The sequence below is a fragment of the Amblyomma americanum genome, chromosome 1, assembly GCF_052857255.1.
Source record: "Amblyomma americanum isolate KBUSLIRL-KWMA chromosome 1, ASM5285725v1, whole genome shotgun sequence".
Lineage (NCBI taxonomy): Eukaryota > Metazoa > Arthropoda > Arachnida > Ixodida > Ixodidae > Amblyomma > Amblyomma americanum.
The window spans coordinates 200,595,844-200,605,658 of record NC_135497.1 but is presented as its reverse complement, the minus strand read 5'-3'; the positions used below and the strand labels follow the sequence as shown (position 1 = coordinate 200,605,658).

At 44.4% G+C, this 9,815-nt stretch overlaps 1 protein-coding gene across 1 annotated transcript; it reads right to left on the bottom strand.

The window, feature by feature from the left end:
• Positions 1 to 1,378: 1,378 nt before the first annotated feature.
• On the bottom strand, positions 1,379 to 9,570 carry LOC144114494 (uncharacterized). Its single transcript, XM_077648278.1, has 2 exons — positions 8,215 to 9,570; positions 1,379 to 3,222 (listed from the first exon to the last, which is right to left on the bottom strand). Exon 1 carries the CDS (start codon positions 9,147 to 9,149, stop codon positions 8,241 to 8,243), a length of 909 nt encoding a protein of 302 aa, XP_077504404.1. The 5' UTR covers positions 9,150 to 9,570; the 3' UTR covers positions 1,379 to 3,222; positions 8,215 to 8,240.
• Positions 9,571 to 9,815: the final 245 nt, after the last annotated feature.

The window sequence follows — 9,815 nt, the reverse complement described above, 5'->3', positions numbered from 1 at the left end:
AACATGCAATCTAAAAACCAGGTGCTTTTAATACACTGTACACTACACTCTCATACTCTTGGAGGGTATTTTTGCAGTCAGAACTGGCTATAAAAGGCAGAGAGTCTTTGAGAACTGCCCACACCTTTGTAATCTAAAAAAGTGTATAATATAGCTGTAAAGAGGCATCAGACTATTCAATATGCCTGTAGAAATGAACAAGTGTCTTCACAGGCCTGCAGCAGTGTGTGTGAGCACATTGCAAGCAACAGTCCATTTAAAAACTAGAGTCAAAGTTACAAAAATAATGGACAAGTACATATCCAGGCTTAAGGGTTAAAACAAGCGCCTTTCTGTGCTAGAAACAAGCCTGTATGCTGACAGCACGAGCTCAACAAAGGCAGATCTCGATGGAGTCCACTTAGGCTGAATGAGGGAGCTAAAACGTGAGAACTTGAACCCCTCGTCCAATTTGAATAAAATTTTCAGGATGCAGCTATACCAGCTGTGCACTTTTGCAAAGGTTTGTTCCTTTTGTGCGGTTTTAAAGGGAGCTATATATGCTAGAAGGGGGCAGTAAATGCACTTTGCTAGGATAAGTATCATTCTGAAAATACGGGATTTCATTTTTGTGCAACGAGTCTAGACGGGCCTCTGGTAGTCAACTGTAAAAAGAAGTGAAATAACAACAGTGAAATAAAAACATCCCCATGAAGGGCCCACTTTGTTTTTGTGCTTTTGCACTTTGAAAATATTTTTAATCCCTAAGCGGACTATCTTTTCATTTTTTCTTAAATGCTACCAAAATGGTCATTTAGTACTCATGCTGTCATCCATCGGCAAACAAAAAAAAAATTTAGACGAGCCCTACTTGCCTTAAACCGGACACAGAGTGCCAGAAAACACACAAGCTGGACTCTCTAAGTCAGAAATGACAGTCAGCTTAAGACGAGCCTGGCTCATCCAAGTCTGCTAGGGGGTTCAAAACAAGAAAGGCTCCAAAAACAAGCTTCAAATTTAATTTCTCAGAAAGTGTTGTTCCAGAAAGCATACTCATGTAATGTATTCACACAGAGTGCCAGAAAACACACAAGCTGGACTCTCTAAGTCAGAAATGACAGTCAGCTTGAGACGAGCCTGGCTCATCCAAGTCTGCTAGGGGGTTCAAAACAAGAAAGGCTCCAAAAACAAGCTTTAAGTTTAATTTCTCAGAAAGTGTTGTTCCAGAAAGTACACTCATGTAATGTATTCATTGCCTTGTATTGGAATGATAGTTTTCCTGAATGGGTTATGTGGTGAAAAAGCCTGAACTAAGAAAACCAGACTAAAGTTTCAAGCATGTGCAATTACATTTTTAAAAGCTTAAAAAAAAAAAAAGGACAACGTTTTTCAACAAAAGTAACTTTTCATTCAAAATATGTTTATTCAAAGTGTTCAAAATATGTTTCATTCAAAAAAGCTTTCAAACTTCGTATGCTGAAAATCTGTATTCGAGCATATTTTCCTTGTATTCTCTGCAGACTACTTGTATGCACCGAAAAAAGTGGTTATCAGTACTTTAACTAACAAGGATAGTCATCTCTTGATCAGTTCCTGCAAAGCATCACAAATGCACTCACAGAATTTTATTCACAGACAGCTCTTCAAGAAAAGAACAGCACACATGACCAATTCCCAGTTTTTGACTCTACAGATCAGAATGAAACTTCATGGGCAAGTTCTTGATTAGTTGAAAAATAAATTGCGAAAATAATCTATAAAGGTACTTTTTAGACAAATTTTGAAAATTTTACTCCATATTCCCCCTAAATTCCTTCGTATATACAGTCTGTGGCCATTAAACGCTTGCCAGCAACAACCCACAAAATTTCCTCAAGAATGCTGAATTCAAGTTTCTGACTAAGGTACTGAGATAGCTGTCTGAGCTTGTTGGTAGGTTAACAGCCAATGAAACAGCGCAGAAAAAAGACACAGACAAAGAGAAGAACACGTGAACACTGCACTCATGTTGTCTTGTTTTCTTCACCCGTGTCTTTCCTCCAATGCTTTGTCGACTCTGACCAAAGCCAAACTGCTACTCAGTATGACAAAACAAAGCATTCTGGCAAGGCACTGCTGCTACTGCGAGTTGCTAGCTATATGTCAGGCATCCAGTCCATACACCGTGAGTGCAACATTACTGCTATTGCTGAACCAAGTTCGCACAGATGGCACACACAGTTTTCACATGCAGGTCCTTGTCTTTGATGCAAAAAAAAAAAACTGCATGTTAGAAAATGTCTACAGTTAAAGAGAATCGACGACTAAACGTAATGAATAGCAAGTACAGCTGCCATGGTCATTCAAGAGCACGCATTGCCATTTAAACATCCATCACATCCACACTTGTCAGAGAAGCAAGTCCCCTGTCCCGGAACACTTGGAGAGGAGGTTCGCAAATCATCTCCATATCTTCAAGGATGGCTTTGTGGTATCTTCTTGACAAATGCTGCCAACTATACCTTCTGCACGGTCAAATAGCTGCACACTTTTGGTTTTAGCATTAATTGATAATGGCTCCCATTACAAACAGCCATACTAGGCAGTCACACTGCTCACTACCTAGCTTGTGAAGTGTTCACACTCAGGCTAAGTGCAAAAGCACTTTGAGATACTTTGCATCTTTCATGGCAAGCCGCTTTAACAACTTTCGGTCCCTCTGGGCTGTACTGCACCAATTTTGTATACCTAAGGGTCTCAACAGGAATGGAAGCAACCCTGCTACATCACATCCACAATCAGAGCACAAACTCTACAGTGGCACTACAAACGAACACTGGCCAATCCACTGTAGCGCACACTGTGCCAGTTCCATGGTGATGCTGGGCATTGTGTGTTGAGATGCCCCGACTGCCTCCAGAATGCAGTGTTTCCTCAGACAGCTTAAAGCATACAGTGGCACAACAAACTAACACTGGTCACTCCAATGTAACGCACAATGTGCCAGTTCCACAGTGATGCTGGGCATTGTGTGTTGAGATGCACAGAACTGCCTCCGGAGTGCGATATTTCCTCCAATAGCTTAAAGCGTACAGCGACACTACTAAAGTACAAATGACAGAGTGTACCTATGACAGCATTGGACACTAAGAAGAGGGATGGCTCGGCTACTTTTCAAATTTCTTGCGGATGCTGATCTACTGGAAAACCGGTGATGCTCAGCATTACTGGGTGCTGGGTCGGGCTGGCAGTCTGGCAGGTGGCCTGGATAGAATGCAAGCTATTAACCTAAGTTCTGTATGTTGTGGTTCACATTTATCAATAGCATCAAGTGTGTTTAAGCAAAGGCAAGGCACAGATCACATTTCAAAACACATCTGGTTGAAACAGGTAATGACCAAGTAAAGCAATCGCCAGCATTGCATTACCAAGCAAGGAGCGCTTGGTGCTAGCCACCACCTCCTCCTCATCCTCCTGATGCTGACAGTATCTGAAATATAAAAATTCCCAGAAAACATCTTACTGTGTTCCAGCAAAACTTGAAGCACTTTGACACACATCAAACGAATCTGACATGCAGCAGCACCTAGGGGGCTTCTTTAAAACCACAAAAAACCAGCTTCCATGGCCTCAGTGAAGCATAGCTACTAAGCTTTAAACCACAGCAGTTTGCCATGACACTGTCAATGACTTACGACGACAGCAACCACAAAACATGAGCTCAAAATATTGATGAAAACTCGCACACAATGGCAAGCTTTTGTAACTGTAACTTGCAGATCCTCACACACACACATCGCCCATAGGTTTATAGCGTGGCATCACTTATTCATGCTTCTGACATACATACCACCATTGTCCATAAAGTTCAGAGACTGAGTCCATTAAAAAAAATGCGTTTAACATCGAAATCATTTGTGCAGCACCCCTTTAAAATAGTCTCCCTTGCAGTTTATACACAACTTCCAACGCTTCATGAGGTCTTGGAAACAGTAGGAAAAGGCTTCTTTTGGCAGGGCTGTCAGCTCCCTTGTCGTGGCGTCTTGAATGGCCTCCACGCTCCCCATCCTGCGACCTTTTAGGGCTCTCTTCACATGAGGAAACAAGAAAAAATCGCATGGGGAGAGGTCAGGTGAGTATGGCGGGTGGGGAAGTAGAGTAATGCTGCGCTTGGAGAGAAATTTTGTCATGCTGTGAGCAGTGTGCGGCCTTGTGTTATCGTGGAGAAGGCTCCATTGTCCAGCGGACTGTAATGGAGCGGTCTTGTTTTACGATTTCCCTGATCTGAGCCACGTTGTTTTCTATCTGTGAGGTTGAAGGGCGCCCCTGCCTTGTGTCGTCCTCCACCGGAGTTCTCCCTGAAACGAACCTCTTGTGCCACTCGAAAACTCGCACCCACGATAATGTCTCATTGCCGTAAGCGTCACAAAGGAGCTCATACGTCTGTGTGGCTGTCCTGCCAAGTTTCACACAGAATTTTATGTTTACACGCCGTTCGAGGTGGATGTTCATCTCTCCACATTCACTCACAGTAGAATGCACAGACAACTCGTGACAACGTATTTTTCTACATGTAGTGCTATCTAGCGGCTGCCACAGCGATTAACATAAATAGCTCAGGTTAGCCCGAAAAGATGGTGCTACACATACGCACCAACATTTGTTTTGGGGAATCATTTCTAGAGAAGAAAATAAATCAGTCTCGAAACTTTACGGACAAAGGTTGTATGATGCAATCCAAGAAGCAAATGACACGATTAGCCAATTTAAATAAGGCTAAATCATGCTTCTGAATCCTGTTCTAGTTTCATTTTGCCAGGGAAGCAGCACTGCTGCCCCAATGCTGACAGACCCATGCACTTACAGCACCCACAGTGCACCACATAGATTCTGAAATGAAGCATAATTTGAAGTATTAGGTGATGGACAGGGCACAGGAGGAGAACACAGGGCTGTTGAACAATTTGTGCATGGTTTTCTGTGAAAGTAGCCTGAAATCAACACCTAATTTTTTAACAGTTTGGCCTCCTACAGTCACCATTGCGTGCAATCTGTTATGAAGTGCACCTGAACCGAGAGTCAGATTCTGCAACCTGATGAAAGCACTATTACTAGACAATGTTTGCAGACTCATCCTAATGATTGTTGAACCCTACTATAAAGCAATCTCACGACAAGACTTTCTGGCTCTGTGTCAGTCACAATATGATGAAATTAGCCATGAACAGTGATACGCTATAAAACAGTCATTCATTTTCTGGATAGAGCCTGCATGGGGAACACGTCTGCAGATATTTTTGAATGGCTGGTAGAAATTCTGAAGGACTTCGTGGAAGATTCAACAAGGCTTCAGAAAGATTTTGGCACTTTTGTCAAGGGCTTGGCAAAGTTGTATTAGAATTACTGTGAGGTATATATAGAAAGTGTTCTCTACATTTTGTCACCACACCTTACTGTATGCATATGGTTCTGTTATTGAAGCTTTGTTCAGCTGCCACAAAGCACACATGCTGAAGTATATCTTCAGTAAAAATCCTTCGCCAGCTGGGATCTCTTCGGCATGTACAAGACTGTTTTTTCATTCTAGTTTTCTATAATGCTTGCAACTGCTCCCACCTGAAAAACTTTCCATGCAGCTGGATGATGCCACATTATTAAACTACATTCTTCAGCCTGTTTTGCTTTTATAAAAAGAATTCAATGAGTTATAGACGATTTTTATGACAACAACCAGACATGGGTGCGACCGCCAGCAAGAAACGAGACCCTTCAAAATGGCAAGAGAGGGCACTAAAAGACACACGAATCTCAAACATGCAATACTGGACATTAATAAACAAACAAAGCTGCACAATTTCAAACGCATTTACTTTTTTTTTTTCCAACAAGGCTTGAGATATGTGCAGTGCAGCTACTGGAAGTAAAACTGGAAAGGACACTTAAGCTCTGCCTTAAAGGTATGATGACGTAGCTAAAGCGCTAATGCCCATATATGCCGAATAGGTCATTCTCTACTTAGCATTCAATGATCCCTGGAAGCCCTCATACCATTCCTGGTGCAGTGATACAGTGGTTAAGCGATGTGCCACTGCCCTGCAATGGCAGGTGCTGCTACCGGTGAGATTTGTGCGATTCAGGTTGCTCTCCCACCAACCTCTCGCAACCAATCATTAATTTAACTGCCACATGCCACGGTGTGCAGGTTGTGATAATGTCACAAAGTCACGTGACCTAGGTGGCCCACGTACCTCCTAGGTTGCTTCTCTGAGGATTTTGTAGCGTCAGTTACACTGGCCGAGATTGATCAGTTTCGCGTGCATCCTAGAGAACCGTGCTGCGCATGCACGAGGAGCAGTGATGTCACAAAGGTGAATAAAAAAAGCCCTGTGTAGAAGCTGGGAATCCAACCAGGACCTTTGGCGTTTGAGGCGGAGACGCTACCACTCCGCCATGATGGCTCGATGTTTAGCCGTGAATAAAGGTGCAAAATAAATAAGCGCAAGGTATCCGACATAAGGAAGTTTAATATAGAGAGAATCGAGCATGCTCTAAAGAAAGGAGGTAGCCTAAAAGCGGTGAAAAGGAAACTAGGCATAGGGAAAAACCAGATGTATGCATTAAGAGACACGGAGGGCAATGTCATTAGCAATATGGATAAAATAGCCGAAGTAGCCGAATGGGGTGGAACGCATATGGCAGGTTCTCTCAGATCATGAATAGCAGGTTACCAACATCCCTCAAGAGAAAAGTGCACAACAGCTGTATCCTACCGGTACTCACCTACGGGGCAGAAACGTCGAGGCTAACAAAAAGGGTTCAGCTTAAGTTAAGGACAGCACAGCAAGCCATGGAAAGGAAAATGATATGTGTAACGTTAACGAGACCGGAAGCGGGCCGAGTGGGTGAGGGAACAAATGCATGTTAATGACATCCTAGTCGAAATCAAGAGGAAGAAATGGGCTTGGGCAGGGCATGTACTGCGAACGCAAGATAACCGCTGGTCCTTAAGGGTAACGGAGTGGATTCCAAGAAAAGGCAAGCGTAGCAGGGGGCAGCAGAAGGTTAGGTGGGCAGATGAGATTAGGAAGTTTGCAGGCATAGGGTGGGCGCAGCTGGCAAAGGACAGGGTTAATTGGAGAGACATGGGAGAGGCCTTTGCCCTGCAGTGGGTGTAGTCAGGCTGATGATGATGATGAGTGAATGTGCGCCTTTCATATATTACCTCTTCCGAACCGAACCAGATGTCGCCACGCTTACGCTACGTATATCCCGGCTTAGCAGGGCTAGGCCATCATCAATTTTTTTTAGTGGATTTTTCGCTCACGGTCAACGACGCTGGTGCTGGATTTTCTGCGACATGAGCTCCTTAACGCTCATGTCGTCTTTCCCTTTTAAAGCACCTCATTTGATGCTCTTTGTCTTGCACAGTTTACAACTGTATTGAAGCTCAGAGAAGCTATCGCAAAAACGAACTACAAAGACATGCATCAACAAGAACCAAAACCAACTTTTTGCACCTCTGCCACATGAGCTATCTGCACACGCAGTGCATTCATTTCAATTACCGTACATGTGGCATTACTGAGAAATGAAACAAAGCAGCATGGAGCATGTGCCACCAACATGCCACTGAGAATAAAAAATTTGTAAATGCTGTCTAATGTTCTTTGTTGTTACATTTCTGTAACAAGCTTTTGTGCCCAACCAATCGTTCCTTTGCATACTCGGCCTGGTCATGTGCTGCTTCAACACAGTGAACGACTGCTATTTAGCCTAATTTTCCCAACATGCCCTCTATATTAAACAGGCACTACTCAAACTGTAACTGACGCTTAGCAAAGATATGCTGTGCTTGTTCCTTAGTCATCTTTTTACAAGTTGTTGACACTGCGTGAACTGCAGTGAAAACTGCTGGAATCAACCAGACTTTTTTTTTGCCAGGACTGCTTGCTTTGAATGGTGCCCGAGGAATAAAATTCAAAGCGCTTTTGGTTATTTCACATCAAAAAAAATTTGTCTTACAAACCTGTGTTGCACCTGGCGTGAACAGCAGTTTAGCCAAGGCTACCTGAAAACTTCCATACCACACAGTACAAATCTAGACACGAGAAATTTTACAAGCTGCATAAGGTGCTCAAGCAAACCAGGCAACAGATTAAACCACTGACAGATTAAAAACACACACAGAAAGGACTGAAGCTTAATTCGGTTACAAAGTATAGCACTGCGCTGTGTGCTCTTCCAGTACCAGCTTACGATGTATGGTGGTGTGATGGAAAGGATCAATCCGGCATTCCCGTGATGAGCTCGTCTTCCTCCCCCTCGGCGTCAGCAGAGGCCATGGCAGAAGGGGCGACCACAAGCAAGGGCGGCCCACTGTCTAGTAGGTCTGCCGGTGGTTCATTGCTGAATAGTTCGGCAGGCACCGTAAGCGGAGCCTTTTCTGGGAGTAGGTCGCGCAGCGCCTGCCTAGCTTCCAAGTGCCTCTCCACCTCCTCCGACGTCATGTGGCCGTCTAAGCGGCTCACAGACAATGCGTCGACCACTTCTACCATCCTCTTGTTGACGCCTGTGACCAACAGCGGCTTTGACACTGGATGTGGCGGCGCAGATACAGTCGCTGGCGGAGGTTTGGAGGTCCGGGCTACCTTTTTTTTCTTTTCGACCGTAGGGTTGAGCGATGCACTGGAGGGCATCAGAACGGTTGACTTGGCTGCCAAAGTAGGCAGAACACCCAGAGCAGTGGAAACGGTGCTGCCCGGCAGCGGCGCAATCTCGGTCTTTATGGGTATGGAACAAGACGGAGCAGCACTGGGCACAGCTGCAATCGATATGCTGGCCACGGGCAGATGGTGCACGTTCGCACTTTCAACGGGAGTTACAGTTGGCTTTTTCTTCTTTACGGCAGGGAACGGTGGTGGCGGCGGTTCAACACGAAGCTCCGAGTCACTGTCACTCGAGACAGTAGCGTCTGAGTCACTCGACGACGAGTCGATCGATTCGTACTGAAGGATCTGGTCCAGGAGAAAGCTTTTGTCGCGTGTCACTTTGAGCAGCTTTCGTTGCGCCTTCCGTAGCTCTTCCTGGAAGCATTCATTTTCGTAGAGGAGAAACTTCAGCTTTCGTTTCAGGTTGCGATACTTCTGCCGGTATGACACGACAGGAACGGAAGCTTCATCTGAGATAGGCATTTTTATGGAACACAGGTCGTCAGCACTGCTTTCAAAGCATGTCTACTTGCTCACCTCAGAAACGTTGACTGTTAGTAGGCTTTTCTTATCACTAATTGGCTCAAAAACACTTTTCCGACCATAGGCGTTAGCGTCGTCAGAGAGCCTGCATACAGAGTTCACATCTACAACTTTAGACGCTACCGACGCTGCCAGACGCTGCTACTTGCCACCACCGCCACCACTTCTACCGCACCTCATTTACGAAAGAGGTACGGACTGCTCGCTGAAACGTATGAGTTCACGCTGATTGGTCGAAACCATTCGTTTCTCCGTGAGATTTCTTGTTTGGTCTTTTACGGCTCACCGTAGGCTCGTCCTATCTCATCTGCCAGGCATATTTTTCCTCTTGTTATAAATCGGCTGCTACGCGAGATTATTTAATGTCGTTAGGTTTATGTAGGTCAGTAGGCTTTTTCTATGATACGTACGCGGAACCAATCAGCGGATTTACAGTAAAACATGTAATGTAACTTTAAAAACCTGACCTACTATTTTTGAAGCCATCTCAAAGTAACCATTAAAAAAATAGCCGTTACTGTTACGTTAACGCGTTTAATGGTACCGGCATTGCCACCACTATCAGCTTTATTAGAAGTCGGGGCCTCATTGGTGGATGGAATAGAA

Excerpts from the sequence above, each read along its gene's own strand:
- LOC144114494 (XM_077648278.1), bottom strand. The coding sequence starts at position 9,149 with ATGCCTATCTCAGATGAAGCTTCCGTTCCTGTCGTGTCATACCGGCAG.